Here is a 24,269-nt window from a genome sequence, read left to right on the forward strand (position 1 = left end):
TTTTTTTTTCATTCCTAAGTATATTTTTCTACTTTTTCTCTGTCTTCGTAAGTGACATGTAATACTGTTTTGCAATTTTAAACGTATTCTATAAATTTCATCCTATTGTACATATCCAGTTGCAACTTGCATTTTACCTTTAAAATTACTTGAGATTTAAACACGTTAATATATGTAGTTTTGTTTATATGCTGTGAAATACCACAGTTTATCTTGGAATTTAATCTTTGCAGTGGAAATATTTTTTAAAGGCTGTTTGGACTACTTTTGATGAATGCTTTAATATATCTAAAACATAAAATGCAGAAATACTTATTTTTTAAAAAATTGTTATATGCTGACCTATTTAGATTTTCTCCTAATATTTCTCAAATATTGAATTTAAATGAATATCATTACTCTGGGACACATCTTACTGCTTATAAGACACAATGCTAGTCTTCTAAGATGGAATTTCTTAGAACAAGTGTTAGTTTTGAACTCATTTTTTCTTTTGCTTTGTGCCCAGAATTATTCATGTCTATCTAATTATTCATCTCTAGATTATGACCAGCAGGTTGCTCTCTCTGAAGCGTTGTGTAGACTGACAACGAAGAAGTCAAGGGTTGACCTTGTCCATCAGTGGTTTGAAGATGATGTCATTGCTGAAGCTTTCAAAGAAATTAAGGATCGAGAATTTGAGACGGTGAGATTCCTAGTCATCAAAATTCCATGTAATCCGTACTTATTAAGCAACCTCTCAGTACTTTCCTGTGTTGGAGAGGAATTTTTTCTTAAATGTGATTAAGTTGCCATTCTTAAACTTCCTGTTTCCCACATATTTGAAGCAATTGAGGACAATATGAACAGAAGATTTGTTGGTCAAATATGGGGTTACAGATAGGACTTTATAGGTAACTTAGAAGTTACCTGTATGTAAATTTGATGGATCCAGTCAGAGAAAATGTCATGGGAGGGGGAGCAATTTTCAACAACCATTGAAGGGTGGGAAGAGTTGGAGAAGAAAAGAAAGTACATTTCAGCCTTGCAGGGAGCAGCCGGGGTGATGATGGGATGGTACGCTCTAGTGGCCGAGGAGTGTTATGAGGTGGCTGTGCTGTGAGCCAGCCACCACAGTTTGAAGGGACAGTAATTTCCAGTGTCTTCCATGCGATCTGGGCTCACTGTGATTGTGATTGTGTCCTCAAGCAGCACGAAGATAGCTTATGGCTTTATTGCATACCCACCTTCATCCTAAAATAGCTAAAATGTTCTTCCTCTTTGAAAAAGTTCTTAAAATGAGGGTTAGACACTTGGGAAAAGGTAAAATCCTTAACGACAGTGCTCATGTTGAACAAAGACTTTCTGGTCAAAACTGCTATGAAGCTAGGATTTTATTAAATCCGAACCTTTAAATATGTTAGTAAATATACTGTATTTGACTTTGAGTCTGTTGCCAGATCTGCGGTAGCCAGGATTCAGTTTGGTCTAAATGGAAAGATGGTGAGCCCCAGGTTTGAGTCCCACCTCCCTGACCGACATGATGTATGCATTTTGGCAAGGCAGTTGACTTACAAAGCCCTGGTGTCCTCATCTGTAAAATGGGAATAAAACCCACCTCAGAATTTGGAGAATTAGGGTCTGGCCCAGTGATGTCGTCATTAAGTTTGCACGCTCTGCTTCGGTGGCCAGGGGTTCGTGGGTTTGGATCCCGGGCGCAGACCTACACACCGCTCATCAAGCCATGCTGAGGTGGCATCCTACATACAAAATAGAGGAAGATTGGCACATATGTTAGCTCAGGGCCAGTCTTCCTCAAGCAAGAAAAGATTGGCAAGAGATATTAGCTCAGGGCCAATCTTCTTCACCAAAATTATAATAAAAAATTTGGAGAATTAAGTGAGAGAAACTGAAAGTATCTGGGATGTTATGGGCACTCAGATGTTAGTTTTCTTTCTCCTGTGTCATTTCCTCATCTGCAGGGAAATTTGGTGAAAATAGGAGAAAAGTAATTATCTTGTTTTTCAAATCATCCTCCCTACCCCAGAGCCGTCAGCTTCTTAACTGAACTGCTTTTAGATGAAGTTTGCATTTACTGTTGTCTGTTTAGTGCTGAATATAGACTCTGATGTGAGGACTGATTCCAGTAATCAGCCCTTGATAGCAAAAGGAACAGAAGCCTGGATCAGTGTCTCTTTGGCTTTAGAATTTTGCAGGCAACAAATTTACTTTCCTAATAGCTGTTGGTTACGAGAACCCTAAAAATATGCTTTATTCTCAGGACATATACCAAGGGAGAGAACCCAAGAAGGAGTAGGATAGAGAATTACAGATAAGGAATTGGCCATGGATAATACAGCTGGATAAGCCCAAAGTTGATGAGTTTTATGAGTTTGTGATTGTGTTGTTCTGGGCAGATGTTAGGAGATGGACGCCCAATGGGCTAGTCAAATATTGTGATCTAGGTTATCAGTAATATGGATTTCTCTTGCTTACTCTTCCAACCCAGTGAAACATGATTTTACGTATCACTTTTGGAGACTTAAGCATTTCTCAGCTGAAAATCTCCTGGCTGAGGGATTCGTGCTAGAACATATGTCTGGAGCCTCCTCTTTGTGACACAAAATATTGTTTTAGTTAACATACAATAATGAATCCTTGTGAAGCCTTGAGATTTTACTGGATCCTGGAAATTTAGAAGCAATCACTGGTCTCTACATGCTGGTAAGGGGAGCATTTAACTAAGATATTTGACTTTTTATTAAAATGTTTGCATTATTTGCTTTGAAGGACAGTAGACAATTTCTCAATCATCTAAACAACAGACTTGGTGACCAAAGAAGGTAAGATGTTTCTCTGAGAATTATTGTATTGGCTAATTGTATTCTGAAAATGTCTAATACTAAAAATATACGTATAGGATCTGTTTTAGTTATTTTAGGAGAGAATATAGGATGCATAATTTACTGAGCATTACTGAGTTGTTCATTGAATAGAAATCTCAGAAGATTAGACACATTCTACCCAGTGATTCATTTGTGTGTGTTTAAAAATTATCTCTATCAGTCTTTTAGCATATTTATTTATGGTTTGCAATATTTCTAACATTGTGTCCTCTGGGGAGATTTTATGAAGAGTGATTTCTGATAGACTTGAGGTCACTTGGGATAGGCGTACTATAGACAGTTGAGTCCTTGATGAGAAAGTATTTGCTAACTTCATTCTTTTCATTGGGATGGAGATTTGAAATCTAGTTATAATCTTCATTCGCAGGTTTGAAATCCCCTTCCATACTTTGTACAAAGAGACATAATGGCGTACCCTAGTTCCACATGCTTGCTTGTAGAACATCTGTAGGTTGTGTTTGGGGTCCATCCATATTTTATTTTACTTTTTAATTGTGAGGTGTTTTGCAGGGTCTATTCGTTTCCATGTATGGCTGCTTTTGCTGATGGGAATGAGGTATGTTTGTCTCTCTTGGGGTCCGTGAGGGTGGGATATAATGAAATCCGTAGTTAGGTTTACTTAGGATAAACTGCCCTTGCTACTCAGAAGGGCTTTTTAAAAAAGGAAGCTTAGATTTCCTAGAGGCCCCAACTTGGAAGCTTCTTGTCCCTTTCTCCTGTCTTCTCTCATACCATAACTGGGATGCATTACCAGTAAGTTTAGGGGTCCTACTGTTGCTAGTAGATAAAGGGATTTTAGGGTTTATACTGTGTTCATGAATTACAGGAACCTTGCCTTATTTTGCTCTATTAATGGGTAACGTTATTCATACCCAGATACAGAGGGAAAAGGGCGATTATGCTTCTTTGTATACAGTGGATGGTTCCTACTCTATCCGCAACAAGTGGGACCACTCTCCTTTCTATAGATCATTCTACCTTGTATTTTAAGGTCCAAAATTGAGCCACCTCTTTTCATTCCCTTCTTTTGTTTTTAGAGGAACAAAATTCTTTCTATAAAAGTGCCCCAACCTTATAGCATGTCAACTTTTGGGTAAAACCTTCAGAGGCCTCTGAACCTTCACTCTGTTGGGGTTTCCTGGATCTGTCTTCAGAATGTCCTAATTAACCATTTCTTTGTTTTGGATTCAGAGCATCCTTCTTGGCCTCTGTGAGCTGAACCTTCAACTCATGACTACACTACAAGTTCCTTCTCTCTAGAACTGATTTGGATGGCTTGATTCCTGTATCTCAGTTCTGTCTATTTTTCCTTCTGGTTGTCTGAGGAGTCTGATTGCTGCTTGGCTCTACTTTCGAGGACTTCTGAACTTCCATCAGCTCAATCAGGGCCCTTACACTGGCTTCCAGTAACATGCATTGTGGGTTAAAACCTTCATTCAACTCTATAGCTATTAAAAAGTAGGCATGTATGGTGGAAGGATGTCCATAAAATACTATTTATTGGAAAAGCAGATGGTAGAATAGTAAGTCTAGTGTTTTCTCCATTATTGAGGACTAAAAATTTTTTATATGTACTTCTTGATAAATGTCTATAATACATCTAGGAGGAAACAAAAGCATTATTGATGGTACCTATGGAAAAATTCCTGTGGGAAGTTGGGAGGCAGAGAAAGAGATATTTACTGTTTTTTAAACACCATACTGTTTGACTCTTTCTCTTTTTGTAACTATAAGCATATATTTATAATAATCAATTAAAATGAAAGTAACTTGAAATCTTCAACTCTTAGCTCTGTTCTAACAGATAGTAAGTTAGATGGCAAATCACCACTTATATTTTATAATACCTCCTTCACTACAGGTATCCATATACAGTATAGATTGTTATTTCTTCAACATAGAACTGTTTTCTCTGTGATTCTCACCAGAAAAACAAAGTTTGTGTAGATAGAGTCATCTGACACATTTGAACATCTCTTAAATAGCTAAGGATAGCAAGGTCTTTTTTTTCTAGAAATAGCTTAGTTTTATAAGATTGAGACCTTCCTCTTGTTTTGCAGAAATGAACAAGGCAATACTGAGAGACCCTATAACATTAGGGTAGTCTTATTCTGGGAAAAGCAGGAGTTCTGTTTTTAATGGAATAACTTTCATCTGACCTCTTAACATGATACTTATGTGTATAATTTATGTTGAAATTGTATCTTACAGATGAAAAAACCAGCAGATGAAAAATTAGAGAAATTTTGGATTGATTTCAACCTAGGAAGTCAGAGTGTAACTTTTTATATAGACAATACTGAGGTAATCACGTTTGATTCATGTTTAAGCTTAAGAGCTTAGCGATTGTTCGTATGCACGTATGTGTTATGTGCTCATCAGTTTCGCTTATTGTTTTCCAAGAGCGCTCTGTGGGACTCAATTATACTTTCGAAGGAAGCAGTGATTAATTTCAGCATAATAGGTAAGACGGTAATCCTAAACTACCCCACATTTAGTTCTGAGTATCATTTCTGTTTGTGGTTGTGGTATATGTTTAGTCAATTCTAGAGCAGACTTTGATCATGCCTTGAGATAGAAGGGAGGCAGTGTAGTGTGGTGGAAGGAGCGCGGTGCTCAGGACCAGGATGCAAGGGTGCTGGACTGGTGATTCCTCTGCTTTGTGACTTTGGGGTTCAGTTACTTGCCTGGTTTTCTCATTGTAAAAATGGTTTAGTTCCTCATAAAAATTAAAAGTAGAGTTATCATATGATCTAGCACTTTCACTTCTGGATATACATATCCAGAAGAATTGAAAGCAGGACTTGGAGAAAGATTTAAAGAGAGAACATCCATGTTCATTGCAGCATTATTCACAATAGCCAAGAGGTGGAAGCAACTGAAGTGTGCACTGATGGATGGGTAGATAACAAAATGTGGTATGCACATACAGTGGAATATTATTCAGCTTTAAAAAGGAAAGAAATTCTGACACATGCTACATCATGGGTGAACCTCGAGGACATTATGCTAAGTGAAATAATCTAGTCACAAAAGACAAATACTGTACGATTCCACTTATATGAGGTATCCAAATAGAGACAGAAAGTAGAATGGTGATTACCAGAGCCTGTGGGGAGGGGAAAATGGGGAATTGTTGTTTAATGGGTACAGAGTTTCAGATTTGCAAGATGAGAAAGTTCTGGAGAGCTGTTGTATAACGATGTAAATATATTTGACACTACTGAACTGTCCGCTTAAAAATGGTTAACACCGTAAATGTTATGTTTTGTACCACAACTTAAAAAAATGGTGATAGTACCTGCCCTCTGTCTCCCACAGATTTATAGTAATAATCAATGAGTTTATGTGGGTATGTACCAGCTCTATTTAAATATCATCCCTCTGATTCCTCCATCTTAAACCTCTATCACTCACCTTTTTTTTCCAGCTTGGTATAGACAGAGTTTGAGGGGCATGAAATCAGAGTGATCTTTTCTGGGTGGATACAAGTAACTGGTTAGTTCAGTTGAGCTTTTCAGCTACAACCATACTCAATCAGGATTCCTCAACTGGGTCTTTAAAAAATAAAGGGATGTTTTTGAAAGTAACTCAGTTTACACAACATTTTTAAGTAACTGGGTTTACTGAAGATTTAAAGCTAAATATTATGTAATTATATGAATATTATACTTCACTTCTTTCCACAAAGGATTTAGGTCAGCTTGCATATTTATACCAAAATCATAAAAGTGGAAAATTGGAACCACAGACAAGAATAAAAATGTCTATCATGAAGGCTAATCTAAAATGCCACCATGGGGATTCTAATTTGGTGCTGAGCTTCCTGAAAGCCAGGGTGAAAAGTGAAACATGATCCATAACACGATTCTTATCATACACATCCTGGGGAAAACAAATCCTTCTTAGCCTTGAATTCGAACTGAGGATCCTCCTGTGGGACCACTTAGGATAAGGTAATACTTCTTCAGCCCTGAGTTTCCCCAGCTGGAATTGTTACTGAAACCAAAGTAGGATCACCTCCTGGCGAGTTAAATCAGACTCTACGTCAGAAGCAGTTGTCTCACTAAGTAAAGTATATTCGCAGAAAATAGGAGAAATGAGGAATCATTTCCAAAGTCATGGTGTCCCTGAAGAAAGGGAAGCAGGGACATTTATTTCAGATGGGGAATGAATATTCAAAAGGGAGAGGTGGGTATTCGTTTGCGCTGGCTCAGTTGGAGAACATGCTTCCACATACACTGCAGGTTATGGTGATAAGGCCTAAACTCCTCCTGGAGAGATCTTAGCATTAACAACAAGGCAAAGGTCACAGGCATAGCTTCTGTGGGGAGGCTTGGTCTGGTTCAGGGAGCTTGTTGGTGGAGGTTGGGAGGTTGGCACCTCCTTAACATAACAAATGGAAAAAACCAATCTGGAAAAACAGTTAAATGCTTCCAAACCCATCCTTGAGTTGCTCAGGGCGACCAGTCAGTGACAGAATTTCTTATGTACATAAGTTAATTTCAGCGTTCTGTTAAAGGATAATTTTTGAAAAGGTGAAATCATGACCCTCACACAAACACTAAATGTGAGTTGATTGTTTAATTCATTAATTAACAAGGAAATCAGTAAGATATAATAACCAGTTCAAAGGAGAATTCAAAAAGCCACACATGTATAAGCCATGCTGAAATGAATTTACAGATAGATTGAAGACTAGACAATTGCATTCCACAAACACAATTCATTTGAATTTCTATGGAGAAGATTCATTTTCTTTATCATTAGTTTTCTGCAACTTACAGATTTGTAAAATAGCTCAAAGACAATGAAAAGTGCAGATAACCCAGAAGGGGCTCCTAGACAGGCACCCAGTAATTTTTTGGCCCATTTCAAAATCTTTCACAATCTTCTGTATGTAGTTTTTTCAGTTGCTTGCGAGAAGTTGTTCTGGGGTGCAGGAATTTTGAATTTCTCCTGTTGGATAGTTAGAAAAAGAGGGAGATTTGGGAGAGGGACAGATTAAGCAGTAGAGCAGGTGGCAGGAGAGGAAGAGAGACTTTCGCAGTGAAGCTCGGGGAGAACGAAGGGAAGACAGAGAAGTGAGCCTGGATTTTGGAACTATACCTATTGACATCTGAGGAGGCTGGGAATTGAAAGAACTGGGAGAGATGGTAAAAGAAAACTTGTTTCCTTTGCTCACAACACTTCTGACACCAAATGTGTGGAATTTTCCCTCACATTAAGCAATTCTGACAGTAACGGCCTGGAGTTGGTGCAGACTCCACAGGTTGAGGGTTCAGGCCCACAACACTGCCCCCACTTCAGACAGTTATCCCAAGTCCCGGGTTGCCACTTGTACGTCTGACCAACCAGCTACAAATCCGGGGTTCTCACAACCTTCTTGTCAGGTTTGATAATTTGTGAGAGTGGCTCACAGAACTCAGGGAAACACTTACAAGTTACCAGTTTATTTTAATGGATATTTTTAAAGGATACAGATGAACAGCCAGATGAAGAGGTACACAGAGCAAGATCCAGAAGGGTCCCGAGCACAGGAGCTTATGTCCCTGTGAAATTGGAGCACACCACCCGCCTGACACAAGGATGTGTTCATCAACCTGGAAGCTCTCCAAACCCTAGTTTAGGGATTTTTATGGAGGCTGTGTCACATAGGCATGATGGATTATTAACTCAATCTCCAGCCCCTTCCCCTCCCTGGAGGTTGAGGGGTGGAGCTGAAAGTTCCAACCCTCTACTTCCTGCCTTAGTCTTTCTGGGGCCAGCTCCCATCCTGAAGCTATCTAGGGGCCTCCAGCCACAGTCTTCTCGTTAGCGTACAAAAGACACTCATTACTCTGGGGAGTCCAAGGGTCTTAGAAGCTCTTATGTCAGGAACGGGGGTCAAAACCCAAATATTAGTAGAAGAAAAGATGCTCTTAGCACCCTTAGCACTCAGGAAATTAGAAGGGTTTTAGGAACTCTGTCAGGAACCTGGGAAGAGGCTGAATATATATTTCTCATTGTCACATATGGCAAGAGATAGCAGTTACATAGTCACAGAATTGGAAAGATGGTGTACGTTGCATTGGAATTATCTCTCATCTGTAGTAAAAGAAAGGGGTTTATAAACATCTCACTAGAAATGTAAACTAAATGTAATCATAAGTATAAATTAAAAGTACTCAATTTTTATAGTGATTACCTGTTACTATTAATTTAAGATACATAAAATATCATTGGCATTTACTCTAAGTCAATATTTTAGAAGGACTTCCATGGATTTTCTGACTGGTACTCTTAGCGCATTGCCTTTCGTAATTTAAGTTCCTGAACTCCAAACTTTGCTACTGTAGCAGTTTTTAAGAACCAACTTGCCAAATTAATATTCTATACTTCATTAATATATCACATTTCCATGACACTTTATAATTTATAAAGTTCCTCACAGTATCTAGAGGAAGTAGATGTTACTTTCTATTTTTATAGCCAAAGAAACTGAAGATTGTTTAGCAAACTCTACAAGTAAGACTAGTTTTGTATGCAAAGCTCTCCTTGCCCAGGAGTTGGCAATGTTTTATTAGCGTGTTGAGTGCTTGGTGCAACCCTCAGGCATTTCTTCTGACCTATGTAGTCATGTACTGGGGATATGTTCTGATAAAGGCATCATTACGTGATTTTGTCATTGTGTGACATCATAGGTTGCACTTGTTACTGAACCAAAGTGGGTCTGCTTCTTGGTGAGTTGAAATCAAAGCCTTCACCAGAAGTAGCTGTCACCCAAAGTAAAATTTATTTGCAGCAAATACGGAGATCACAGGGAACCCTTCTAAAGCCGTGGCTCCCTGAGCAAGAGAACCTGGGGCATTTTATTTTAGATTGAGAATGAATATTCAAAAGGGAGAGGAGGGTATTCACTTGCGCAGGCCTAGTTGGAAAACATGCTTCCACATGCATCGCATGTTATGGTAATAAGGCCTAAGCTCCTCCTGGGGTGGAGATCTTAACATTAAAATAAAGCAAAGGTAGGAGCCAGTGCCGTGGCCTAGTGGTTAAGTTCAGTGTGCTCTGCTTCAGCAACCTGGGTTCAGTTCCCAGGTGTACACCTACACCACTCATCGGCCACTGTACTGAGGGAGCAACTCACATTCAAAATAGAGGAAGACTGACGCAGATGTTAGCTCAGGGTGAATCGTACTCAAGCAAAAAGAAGATGATTGGCAACAGATGATAGCTCATGGCAAATCTTCCTCAGCCAAAAAAAAAAAAAAATGCAGAGGTAAGCTCTTGGGCACTTCTTGGCCCATCTGTGCAGGCATCACTCTTGTGATGGGGTTTGGATTGGTTGATGGCAGTGCTTCCAAAACCTCCTTTGAGTTACCCAGGGCAGTTAGTCAGTGATATACTTACACAATGGTACAGCTTACTACACTCCTAGGCTTTACGGTACTAATCTTACGGGACCACTATCATATCTGTGGTCCACTGTTGACTGAAACAGCATTTTGCAATGCATGACAGTGTGTTTGCATTGCAGCCCACAGCCCAACTAGCTATTTACTTTTTCAGATGTTGTTTAAATTACTTTTCTTGCAAGCTTTCAGAGACTTTCCTTGCAGTGACTAAATGTCCCAGAAGATCAGTATTTTGGGGGATTGCAGAGATTTGCTTTAGCCAACACTACCTATAGAAATATAATGTGAGCCACATATTCAGTTAAACATTTTCTAGTAGCCACGTTAAAAGTGGACTAATTTTAATAACATGAGTTTAACCCCGTATATTCAAAATATTAACATGTAATTATTGTAAAAAAATTGATGAGATATTTTACCTTCTCTTTTTTGTACTATCTTCACGAAATGATGTGCATTTCATGTTTATGGCACATCTTGATTTGTACTAGCCATATTTCAAGTACTCAGTAGCCACAGATTTGGACCCAGGTGTGTCTCATTCTTTTTCCCTCTTTCCGTTCTCATCGATTTGTGACTGTTCGCTTTGCCTGCTCTTTTATCGACTTTATTCTCTTCTCTCCTGCTGCTTCCAACTCAGCTTGTACTCACTCTGGGTTTTTCTTGGACTCCCTTTGAATTTTGGTTTAAGCTATTTTCTCTTCTAAAACCAATTTTTATTTGTCAGTAGAGGGCTGATGCCCTGGAAGGGGCCCCAAGGAGACTGTTGTCTGAGAAACACCTCCCTCAAGGAGGTTTCCATTTCTCCCCTTTAAGCAGAGTTTATTCAAGTGAAGGCAGATTATTCCATTTTGCATATTTGGAATAGTGAATTTTAATTTTAGAAATGAGTGAGATCTGAGAGAGAGGATGAATGTTGTATGTAATATATTGGGTAGTAAAATACGGTTGCAGATGATAGCTTTGTATTCACAAAATGCTCTTTAAAAAGTAGTTTTGTGTTCTAAAATTCAATCCACCTCCATTGCTATGCTAAGTTACTTCCTATTTCTGCACGATTGACCACTTAATCATATTGTGTGGACGTGTCTATAAAAACACGTGCATCTAATAAAAATAATTTAGAAGTAACTTTAATATTACTTCTTTTCAACTTCTCATTGTAGAAAAATCTGGACAGTTGTAAAATCCAAGTTCAATGATTTAAAATTATAAAATTTTTAAATACAACTTTTTAGCGTGTTGGTCAGCATTGGTGTACTTTATGTTTTGCTAGAAACCGAGAGGATGAAGATGCTCGTCATTAACCTGAAGCCTATTAATATCAGAAACAAAGAAGTAATGAAAATAGAAATCCATTTTGATTTGCAATTCGACATATCAGAAGCTTCCATTAAAGCATTAGGAGAAGACAAACAGGTAGTGGTTTTAACTCTTTTTGATTATTTAACTGTTTTATTATATTTTCATGTCTCAAATTTCCATGTTGGGCTTTTAAAATTGAGATATAATTGACATATAACATATTGGTTTCAGACGTATAACATAATAATTCACTATTTGTATATATTGCAAAATGATTACCATAGTAAGTTTAGTTAACTGCCATCACCATAATAATTTTTTTTCTTGTCATGAGAACTTCTAATTTACTCTTAGGAACTTTCAAATATGCAATGCAGTATATTAACTATAGTCAATATGCTGTATGTTACATCCTCATAGCTTATTTATTTTACAACATCTTCTTTATCTGTTGATCTACTCATAGACACTTATATTCCTTCCATATCTTGGCCATTGTGAATAATATTGCTGCAATGAACATAGGGGTGCATGTATCTTTTTGAATTAGTGTTTTCATTTTCTTTGCATAAATATCCACAAGTGGTATTGCTGGATTGTTGGCAGTTCTATTTTTAACTTTTTGAGGACCCTCCATTCTGTTTTCCATAGTGGCTGCAGGTACACGATTTGCAGATATTTTCTCCCATTTGGTAGATTGCCTTTTCACTTTGTTGATAGTTTCCTTTGCTGCACAGAAGTTATTTAGTTGCATGTAGTCGCTGTTATTTTTGCTTTTGATCTTTTGCTTTTGGTGTCGTTCCAAAAATCGTTGCCAAGACTGATGTCAGGGAGCTTACTGCCTGTTTTCCTCTAGGAGTTTTATGGTTTCAGGTCTTACATTCAAGTCTTTCATCCGTTTTGAGTTGATTTTTGTATATGATGTAAGATAGTGGTCCAGTTTCGTTCTTCTGCATATGATTGTCCGGTTTTTCCAGCACCATTTATTATTTAATAAAATCCTTTTCTGATTGTATATTCTTGGCTCCTTTGTCGTAAAAGAATTGACCATATATGCATGGGTTTATTTCTGGGCTCTCTGTTCACTTCCATTGGTCTGTGTGCCTATTTTTAATGCTGATACCATACTGTTTGGATTGCTGTAAATTTATAGCGTAGTTTGAAATCGGGGAGCATCATGCCTCTAGCTTTGTTCTTCTTTCTCAAGATTGCTTTGGCTATTTGAAGTCTTTTGTAGTTCCATACAAAATTCAGGATTGTTTGTTTTCATTTCTGTGAAGAATGCCATTGGAATTTTGGTAGGAATTGCATTGAATCTGTAGGTTGCTTTCAATTGTATGGACATTTTAACAATGTTAATTCTTCCGATCCATTTTTTTCATCGATGTCTTACAGTTTTCAGTGTACAGGTATTTTACCTCCTTGGTTAAATTTATTCCTAGGTATTTATTCTTTTTGATGCAATTGTAATGAGATTGTTTTTCAAATTTCTCTTCCTGATAGTGTTATTAATATATAAAAATGCAGCTGATTTCTGTATGTTGATTTTGCATCCTGCAATTTTACTGATTTTGTCTATTAGTTCTAACAGTTTTTTGGTGGCATCTTTAGGATTTTCTATATATAGTATCACGTTATGCAACTAGTAACAATTTTACCTCTTCGTTTCTGATGATGACTTTTATTTCTTTGCCTTGTGTAATTGCTCTGGCTAAAACGTCCAATAATATGTTAAATAAAAGTGATGAAGTGTGCAACCTTGTCTTGTTTCTGATCTTAGAAAGCTTTCAGTTTTTCATTATTGACTGTGATGTTAGCTGTGGGCTTGTCATATATGACCTTTATTATGTTGAGATGTGTTCCCTATATCCCCAAAAATGGATTATCAAAATTGGATTATTTTATAAAAATAATTTATCAAAATCAAACTATTATCAAAAATGGATGTTGAGTATTGTTAAATGCTTTTTCTGTATCTATTGAGATGATCATATGATTTTTATTCTTCATTTTGTTAATGTGGTCTGTCACATTGATTGATTTGCAGATGTTGAAGTGTTCCTGCATCCCAGGAATAAATCCCACTTGTTCATGGTGTAGGATCCTTTTAATGTATTGTTGAATTGAGTTTACTAATGTTTTGTTGAGAGTTTTCATATCTATGTTCATCAGGGATATTGGCATGTCATTTTCTTTTCTTGTGGCATCTTTGTCTGGTTTTTGTATCCGGGGGGTGCTGGCCTCATAAAATGAGTTTGGAAATGTTGCGCCCTCTTCTATTTTTTGGAAGAGATTGAAAAGTATTGGTATTACTACTTTTTTGAATGTTTGGTAGAATTCATCAATGAAGCTGACTTTTATTTATTGGGAGGTTTTTGATTACTGATTCAGTCTCCTTACTAGTAATTGGTCTGCTCTGACTTTCTAATTTCCTGATAATTCAGTCTTGATAGTTTGTATGTTTTAGGAATTTATCCATTTCTTCTACATTGTCCAGTTTGTTGATGTATAGTTTTTCATAGTAATTTCTTTTGATCCTTTGTGTGGTATCAGTTATAATGTCTCCTCTTTTATTTCTAATTTTATTTATTTGAGACCTCTCTCCTTTTCCTGGTAGGTCTAGCTAAAGCTTTGTCAATTTTGTTTATCTTTTCAAAAAACTAGCTCTTAGTTTAATCTTTTCTATTTTCTTTTTAGTCTCTATATCCTTTACTTCCGCTCTGATCTTTATTTCATTCTGTCTAGAAACTTTTCATTTATCTTTCTTTGTCTAGTTTTTGTGGTGAAAAGTTAGTTTATCTGAAATATTTTTTCGTTTTTTGATACAGGCATTTATTGCTATGAACTTCCCCTTTGGAACTGCTTTTGCTGTATCCCATAAGTTGGTATGTTGTATTCCCATTTTTGTTTGTCTCAAGGTATTTTTTGATTTTTCTTTTGATTTCTTCTTTGGTCCATTGGTTGTTCCAAAGCATGTTGTTTAATCTCCACATATTTGTGAATTTTCCACTTTTCTTCTTGTAATTGATTACTGGTTTTATTCCATTGTGGTTGTAAAAGATAGTTGATATCACTCAACTTCTTAAATTCGTTAAGAGTTATGTTGTGGCCTAACATATGATCTATCCTGGAGAATGTTCCGTGTGAGCTTGTATTGCTGTTTACTTCTCCCTTTAGGTCTGTTAATATTTGCCTTATTATATTTAGGTGCTCCTACATTAGGTACATAAATATTTACACATTTTCTGTCCTCTTGTTGGATTAACCCCTTTAGCATTATATGATAATCTTCTTTGTCTCTTATTACATTGTCGTAAAGTCTGTTTTGTCTGATATAAGTATAGCTACCTCCACTTTCTTTGGTTTCCATTGCATGGATCATCTTTCCCATCCCTTCAATTTCAGTCTGTTTATGTCCTTACATCTGAAGTGAATCTCTTGTAGGCAGCATATAGATGGATCTTGTTTACTTTTTTAAAAAAAAAATATTCATCCACTCTATGTCTTTTGATTATAGAATTGAATCCATTTACGTTTAAACTAATTATTGATAGGTATACACTTATTACCATTTTGTTATTTATTTTCTAGCTGTTTTGTAATTCTTCTCTTCCTTCTTCTCTTGCTCTCTGCCTGTGTGATTTGATGATTTTCCATAGTGGTATACTTAGATTCCTCTCTCTTTATCTTTTTTGTATCTACTATAGGTTTTTGCTTTGTGATTAGCGTGAGTCTTGCATAAAACAACTTCTGCTTGTAAGTCTGTTTTAAGTTGATAACAATTTGATTGCATTCTAAAGCTCTAAATTTTTCTTCCCCTGCACCTTTTGTGTTTTTGATGTCACAATTTACATCTTTTTATCTTGTGTATTCCTTAACAAAGATGCATAGTTTTGTTTTTTTTTTTTTACTAATTTTGTCTTTTAACCTGCCTAATAACTTCCTAAGTGATTAACCTACCACCTTTACAGCATTAGATTATTCTGAATTTTACTGCATTTTTACCCTTACCAGTGAGATTTATACTTTCGTATGCTTTCCTGTACTAATCAGCACCCTTCATTTCAGCTTAAAGAAATCCCTTTAACATTTCTCGTAAGGATGGTCTAGTAGTGATGAACTCCTTTAGCTTTTGCTTCCCTGGAAAATCTCTCTCTCCTTCAATTCTGAACTGACAGCTTTGCTGGGTTGAGTGTTCTTGATTGGAAGTTTTTCTGCCTGCAAAGTTTCTGCTGAGAAAACTGCTGGTAGTCTTATGGGGGTTGTCTTGTATGTAACAAGTGTTTCTTTCACTGCTTTTAAGATTCTCTCCTTGTCTTTAACTTTTGACGCTAATTATAATGTGTCTTGGTGTGGATTGCCTTGGATTCACCTTTTTTGGAACTCCCTGAGATTCCTGGATTGGAATGTGTATTTCCTTCCTCGGGTTATGGAAGTTTTCAGACATTATTTCTTCAAGTAAGGTTTCTGCCTCTTTCTCTCCCTCTTCTCCTTCAGGGACCCCTTATAATGTGAATGTGGGTCCACTTGATGTTGTCTCATAAGTCCCTTAAGCTATCCTCACTGTTTTTCATTCTTTCTTTCTTTTTGCTGCTCTGATGGGGTGAGTTCCCTGCCCTGTCTTTGAGTTCACTTATCCTTTCTTCTGCTTCATCTAGTGTGCTGTTGAAACCCCTTGGTGTATTTTTCAGTTCAGTTATTGTATTCTTCAGTTCTGTGACTTCTGTTTGATTATTTTCTCTCTCTTTGTTGAAGTTCTCATTACGTTCATCTATTCTTCTCCCAAATTCAGTGGGTATCTTTATGGCCGTTATTTTGAACTCTTTATCAGGTAAATCACTTATCTCTTTTTCATTAAGGTCTTTTTCTGAAGTTTTATCTTGTTCTTACATTTGGAACATATTTCTGTGTTTCTTCATTTTCCTTGACTCTCTCTGTTTGTTTCTATGCATTAAATACAACAGCCACCTCTCCCAGTCTGAAGGAGTGGCTTTGTGAGCATACAAACCTTGTCATTCAACCCTGCCCAAGCTCTTGGTTGTCTCTGAAACCTTTGTGGTTGTCCAAGCAGCCTATTTTATTTTTAGTGGCTCCCAGTAGTTGAGGGTGTCCCAAAACCTATCAGTGTCCAAAAAGAGAGGATCTCAGTGCCTCGATTTAGGCTGGTTGGAAGGCAGACCCTCAGGCAGCAGCTTTTAAAGTATGTAAATATGTAGAATCCTGTGGGACTGCAAGCACAAGCCTTGCTGGCCACCAGAGCCAGGTGATCTAGAGGTGTTCCCTGGGCAGCAGCCACAAAAATTGGGGCACCAAATGATGGCACAACATCCTTTCTGAGGGATACCCACAAGCTGTATTGTGGCAGAGGGAGAGTGCAAAGATGGCATCCACTGGTCTCTGTCCTTGAGAGTGCCGTGGTAGCCTCTAGACTTGTGTCAACCAAAAGCCTGCCCTTTGGGCCAAAGCTCTCGGATAAGCAAACAGGCCTTTTTCACAGAAAGACTGGGATGTGTTTTAGTCTGCTGTCTATGCTGTGCCTTGGGGTGGTAGCTGGCCAAGAATTGTCTCTCCAGTTTTTACAGTTCTATAGGACACAGGAGCACAAGCCATGCTAGCTACCAGAACCAGGCAATCAAGGGACATTTCCTGGGCAGCAGCCATAAAAACTGGGAACCAGATGTAGAAATGAGGCACCGGATGTGAGTACAAGCTTTTCTCTGGGAGATATTGGTGCTCTTGGGCACAGCAGACAGAGTATGAAGATAGCACGTGCCTTCTGAGGTCTCTGGAGAGGTTTACAGTTGGCCCTTAGATGTGTGTTTACTTGGAAGCCTGCCTCTCCAGCAGCAACTATGAATATAAGCTAGTAGGCCTCTTTCACAGAAAGACTGGGAACCTCAGTCTGTGGCCTCTCTGCTGTGCCTTGGGGCTGGTAGCAGGTTAAGAACTCTTCTCCATTGGTTCTAGTCCTCTGGGACCTGTGAGTGTAAGCCCCACTGGCCACCAGAGTCAGGCAATCTTGAGGTGTCTCCTGAGTGGCAGCCACAAAAATTAGGGTGCAGGACAAGGGTACAAGCTCCTTTCCAGGAGATACTGGTAAGCTGGATCAAGGTGGTGGGAGAGTACAAAGATGGTCCTAGCGGCCTCCACCCCAGAAAGAATCGCAGGAAGCCCCTAGATGTGTGTTAAATTAGATGCCTGCCCCTCAGGCAGATGCTTTAAGATAAGCCTCCTTCACAGAAAGGCTGGGTGCTTTTCAGTTGATTGGCTCCACACTGGGCCAGATGGGTGAGACCATGTGTGCCAGCCCTTTAAGAATTGTTTCTCAATTCACTATAGCCTTGTGGGTCTCATGGATTCAAGCCCTGATGGCTTTCAATGCTAGGTGTTCTGGGGGCTGCTCTCTCAGGTGTGAGTCTTAAGAGTTGGAGGTGCCATATGTGAGGTTGAAACCCTTAGCTTCTCAGAGAGAAGCTCAGGGTTTTGAGTTCCCTCCAAGTTGTGGGTCACCATGCCAGTAGTGGGGTTTATCATGAGATTGTGTCTCAACCTCTCATTGATGTGGGTATTTTCTTGTTCACTTAATGTGTAGGAGCCTCTCAGCTAGATTTTGGGGTTTTTTTCAGAGGAAATTGTACTATATGTAGCTGTAGACTTGGTGTGTCTGTGGGAGGAGGTGAGCTCATAATCTTCCTACATCGCTACCTTGAACTGGAAATTTTTGTTGGGTTTTGATGTGAACATTGGATCAAACAGAAGGCTTGATCTTTTGGATACCATGTAATAAGAGTTGAGAGCTCTGGTTTCTAATCCCAGTTCTTTATTTTCATAAATCATTGTCTTGACTACATAGGATATAAATCCTCCTTGTGCCACGAAATGCTTTATTCCATTTATTTTGAACAGTTGAAAAATTTTCTAGGCTAACACCACCTCCTCATCAGATTCTTCCTGAAGTCCTGAGGGTACTTGCTGTGGACTTCCTTCTCTCTCAGCTCCTTGAAGATGAAGGGAATCACTAGGAATAGAGTTTCTTAGCAAATTTTTCCACAGTTCTGTCTACTGGTCTTATCTTGTGGAAATGGTCCAAGCCTTGTCTAGACTGCTATGGTCTCCATCTTGATAACTATAATATTTCCTATTTATACGCAAAAGCAAGAAGCCTTTCTCTATCACATACAGTAGACAGGGCAAAGAAGTTTGTGAGAAGACATAAAACACTGTGGTAATGGCCAGTAGGGGCTGAGTTAAAATGTTAGAGAACTGAGGAAGGAAGTCTTGAGCTGGCTTCCTTTTGGCTTTGAGTTGTATGTGAAGACATTTTATACATGCTAAAGTGCTCTGAAAATATAGTTTCCAAAGACTCAGCCATGTAAAGGCCATTTTATGCATGAGGATGAGAAATAAGTTGTTAGAATCAATCACTTCATGAAAAACACCTCCTCCATCATATTATGTATAAGTTGGACTGACAGTATAGATTTGCCTTTACTCATGAAAAACATCAGAATTGCATGTATTTCCACATTCCACAAAATGAATAAAATGTTTTGGGGAAGAATTAGGGTTTGCATGTGATTAAGTCACACTTCCTGGGCCATGAGGCCCTGTGAGAAACAGGTGGGATTGGAGAGAGCCTACAGTTGGGAACTAACTACAGACACATCCTGAAGTCAATCCCTGAGTGAAGCAGAGATGCAGGGAGTAGTGAAGGAGGGGTTAGAAGTTAACAGGGGCTAGTCTTGGGTCAGAGGAAGAAGAAGCTGTGAAGACACCCAGGTGGAGTGGCTGAGAGAAGAGAGATGGTCAGCCCAAGCTGATCTTGTAGGAAGCAGGGGAGTAGAGAAGCCAGAAACAGTAAAACGATCCTTCGAAACAGGACGAACTGAAGACTAACTTCTAATTTATCAATGTACAGTGTTGTGAGCTATAAGTTTTTCCTAAAGATTTTTTGTGTTTTTCATTAAATTCTTTGAGGTATAATTGACATATAACAATGTTTCAGGTGCACAACATAATGATTCGATATTTGTATCTGTTGCAAAATGGTCACCACAATGAGTCTAGTTAATGTCTGTCATCATACATAGTTAAAATTTTTTTTGTCGTGATGAGAACTTTTAAGATCTACTCTCTTAGCAACTTTCAAATATGTAATACATTATTGTTACTATGGTCACCCTGCGGTACATTACATCCCCATGACTATTGATTTTATAACTGGAAGTTTGTACCTTTTGACCCTCTTCAACCATTTTGCCCCACCCCCGCCCCCTCACCTTTGGCAACCGCCATTCTGTTCTCTGTATCTATGAGCTTGGTGTTTTTTTTGTTTTTTGTCTTTTTAGATTCCACATACAGTGAGATCACACTATTTGTCTTTCTCTATCTGACTTATTTCACTTACCATATGCCCTTAATAAGGTCCATCCCTGTTGTTGCAAATGGAAAGATTTCATTATTTTTGTATGACTGAATAATATCGCACTATAAATATATATGCACCACATTTCCTTTATCCATTCATCCAGTGATGGACACTTAAGTTGTTTCCATGTCTTGGCTGTTGTAAATAATGCTGCAGTGAACATGAGAATGCATATATCTTTTTGAATTAGCGTTTTCATTTTCTTTGGATAAATACCCAGAAGTGGAATTGCTGGACTGTATGGTATTTCTATTTTTAGTTTTTTGAGGAACCTCCATAATGTTTTCCATAATGGCTGCACAAATTTATGTTCTCACCGACAACGCACAAAGATTTTTTCTGCATATCCTCACCAAGACTTGTTATTTCTTGTCTTTTGGGTAATAACCATTCTAACAGGTGTGAGGCAATATCTCACTGTGGTTTTGATTTGCATTTCCTTGATGATTAGTGGTGGTGAGACTCTTCCTATACCTTTGGCCATCTATATGTTGTCTTTGTAAAAATGTCTATTCAGATCTTATGCCTATTTTTTTAATTGGGTTGTTTATTTGCTGTTGAGTTGTATTAATTCTTTATGTATTTTGGATATTAACTCCTTATCAGATATATGGTTTGCAAATGTTATCTGCCATTCAGTAGGTTGCCTTTTCATTTTGTTGATGATTTTCTTTGCTGTGTAGAAGCTATTTAGTTTGATGTAGTCCCTATGTTTATTTTTGTTTTTGTTGCCTTCGCTTTTGGAGTCAGATCCAAAAAGTCCTTGCCAATACTGATGTCAAGAAGCTTACTGCCTCTGTTTTCTTCTAGGAGTTTTGTGGTTTCAGGTCTTATGTTCAAGTCTTTATCCATTTTGGTTTAATATTTGTGTATGGTGTAAGATATGGTGTTTCAGTTTCATTCTTTTGCATGTGGCTGTCCACTTTTCCAAATACCATTTATCCATTTATTGAAGAAACTGTTCTTTATCCATTTCATATTCTTGGCTCCTTTGTCCTAAATTAATTGACCATATATGCATGGGTTTATTTCTGAGCTCTCTGTTCTGTTCCATTGATCTATGTGTCTGTTTTTATGCTGGTATTGTACTGTTTTGATTACTATAGCTTTGTAATATAGTTTGAAATCAGGGAGCCTGATGCTTCCAGCTTTGTTCTTCTTTCTCAGGATTGCTTTGGCTATTCAGGGTCTTCTATGGTTCCATACAAATTTTAGGATTGTTTGTTCTGTCTCTGTGAAAAATGCCACTGGAATTTTCGTAGGGATTGCATCAAATCTGTAGATTGCTTTGGCAGTATGCAATGTTAATAATATTAACTCTTCCAATTCATGAGTACAAAGTATCATTCCATTTATTTATGTTTTCTTCAGTTTCTTTCATCAATGTCTTATAGTGTTCAGTGTACAGGTCTTTTACCTCCTTGGTTAAGTTTATTCCTAGGTATTTTATTCTTTTTGATGCTAGTGTAATGGGATTATTTTCTTAATTTCTCTTCCTGATGACTTGTAATTAGTGTATAGAAATGCAACAGATTTTTGTATATTGATTTTGCATCCTGCAATTTTTCTGAATTTGTCTATTCTAACAGCTTTTTGGTGGAGTATTTAGGGTTTTCTATATATACTATAATGTCATTCAACTAATATCAGTTTTATCTCTTCGTTTCTAATGATGACTTATTTCTTTGCCTTGTGTAATTGCTCTTGCTGGGACTTCCAATACTATGTCAAATGAAATGGTGAGAGTTGGTATTCTTGACTTGTTTCTGATCTTAGTGGAAAAGCTTTCAATTTTTTACCAGAGCGTATGGTATTACCTGTGGGCTTGTCATACATGGCCTTTATTATTTTGAGGTACCTTTCCTCTATAACTAGTTTGTTGAGAGTCTTTAATCAAAAATGGATGTTGAATATTGTCAAATGCTTTTCTGCATCTGTTGAGATGATCATATGATTTTTATTCTTCATTTTGTTAATATGCTGTATTACATTGATTGATTTGCAGGTGTTGAACCATTCTTGCCTCCCAGAATAAATCCACTTGATCATGGTGTATGATCCTTTTAATATATTGTTGAATTGAGTTTCCTAATATTTTGTTGAAGATTTTCCTGTCTATGTTCACCAGGGATATTGGCATGTCATTTTCTTTTCTTGTGGCATCCTTGTCTTGTTATGATATCAGGGTAATGCTGGCCTCATAAATGAGTCTTGAAGTGTTCTCTTGTATTTTTTGGAAGAGATTGATAAGGATTGGTATTAATTCTTCTTTGAATGTTTGGTAGAATTCACTAGTGAAGCTCCCTAGGCCTGGACTATTGTTTGTTTGGAGGTTTTTGATTACAGGCATACCTTGCAGATATTGTGGATTGAGTTCCAGATTACCACAATAAAGTGAATATCACAAAAAGCAAGTAACATGAATTTTTTGGTTTCCCAGTGCATATAAAAGTTATGTTTACACTATAGTCTATTAGGTTTCCAATAGAATTATGTCTAAAAAGACAATGTACATACCTTAACTACTTTATTGCTAAAAAATGCTGACCGTCATCTGAGCCTTCTGTGAGTCATAATCTTTTTTGCTGGTGGATGGTCTTGCTTCAGTGTTGATGGCTGCTGACTGATCAGGGTGGTGGTTGATGAAAGTTGGGGTGGCTGTGGCAATTTCTTAAAATAAGACAACAGTGAAGTTTGCCACATTGATTGACTCTTCCTTTCATGAACAATTTCTCTGTAGCATGCGATGCTGTTTGATAGCATTTTACCGACAGTAGAATTTCTTTCAAAATTGGAGTCAGTCCTCTCAAACCCTGCTGCTGCTTTATCAACTAAGTTTATGTAATATTCTAAATTCTTTGTTGTCATTTCAGCAATCTTCACAGCATCTTTACCTGGAGTAGAATCCATCTCAAGAAATCGTTTTCTTTGCTCATCCGTAAGAAGTAACTCCTCATCTGTTAAAGTTTTATCATGAGATTGCAGCAATTCAGTCACATCTTCAGGCTCCACTTATAGTTCTAGTCCTCTTGCTATTTCCACCACATCTGTAGTACTCCATTGAAGTCTTGAACCTGTCAAAGTCATCCATGAGGGTGGGAATCAACTTCTTATAAACTCCTGTTGATGTTGATATTTTGACCTCTTTCCATGAATCATGAATGTTCTTAATGGCATCTAGAATCATGAATTCTTCCCAGATAGTTTTCAGTTTATTTTGCCCAGATCCATCAGAAGAATCACCATCTGTGGTAGCCTTAGCCTTATGAAATGTATTTCTCAAATAATAAGACTTAAAAGTTGAAATTACTCCTTGATCTATGGCCTGCAGATTGGATGTCGTGTTAGCAGTCATGAAAACAACATTAATCTCATTGTACATCTCTATCAGAGCTCTTGAGTGACCAGGTATATTGTCAAAGAGCAGTAATATTTTGAAAGGGATCTTTTTTTCTTAGCAGTAGGTTTCAACAGTGGTCTTAAAATATTCAGTAAACAGTGTTGTAGATAGATGTGCTGTCTACAATCCAGGCCTTGTTGTTCCATTTATAGAGCACAGGCAGAGTAGATTTAGCATAATTCTTAAGGGCCTAGGATTTTCAGAATGGTAAATGAGCAATGGCTTCAACTTAAAGTCACCAGCTGCGTTAGCCCCTAACAAAAGAGTCAGCTGTTCTTTGAAGCCAGGCTTTGACTTCTCTCTGGGTATGAAGTCCAGGATGGCATCTTTCAATATAAGGCTGTTTCATCTGCATTGAAAATCTGTTGTTTCGTGTAGCCACCTTCATGGATTATCTTAGCTACATCTTCTGGAGAACTTGCCACAGCTTCTACATGAGCACTTGCTGCTTCATCCTGCACTTTTATGTTATGGAGACAGCTTGTCTCCTTAAACCTCATGAACCAACCTCTGCTAGCTTCGGACTTTTCTTCTGCAGCTTCCTCACCTCTCTCAGTCTTCATAGACTTGAAGAGAGTTAGGGCCTGACTCTGGATTAGGATTTGGCTTAAGGGAATGTTGAGGCTGGTTTGGTCTTCTATCCAGACCACTAAAACTTTCTCCATATCACCAATAAGGCTGTTTCAATTTTCTATCATTAATGTATTCACTGGAGTAGCATTTTTGATTTCCTTCTAGAATGTTTCCTTTGCGTTTACAACTTGCTAACTCTTTGGCCAAGAGGGCTACCTTTTGGCCTGTCTCAGCTTTTGACATGCCTTCCTCACTAAGCTTAAGCATTTTTAGCTTTTGAT

The 24,269-nt window shown here is 37.7% G+C and overlaps 1 protein-coding gene across 1 annotated transcript in view; it reads left to right on the forward strand.

The window, feature by feature from the left end:
- The window catches only part of SYCP2L (synaptonemal complex protein 2 like), a 97,766-nt gene that overhangs the window by 14,528 nt on the left and 58,969 nt on the right, over window positions 1-24,269 (forward strand). The window contains 6 exon segments of the mRNA XM_070585106.1: window positions 543-685; window positions 2,770-2,822; window positions 3,396-3,441; window positions 5,097-5,189; window positions 5,289-5,349; window positions 11,559-11,701. Of these exon segments, the coding sequence (XP_070441207.1) occupies window positions 543-685; window positions 2,770-2,822; window positions 3,396-3,441; window positions 5,097-5,189; window positions 5,289-5,349; window positions 11,559-11,701 (539 nt within the window).

This window comes from Equus przewalskii, chromosome 19 (assembly GCF_037783145.1).
Source record: "Equus przewalskii isolate Varuska chromosome 19, EquPr2, whole genome shotgun sequence".
NCBI lineage: Eukaryota > Metazoa > Chordata > Mammalia > Perissodactyla > Equidae > Equus > Equus przewalskii.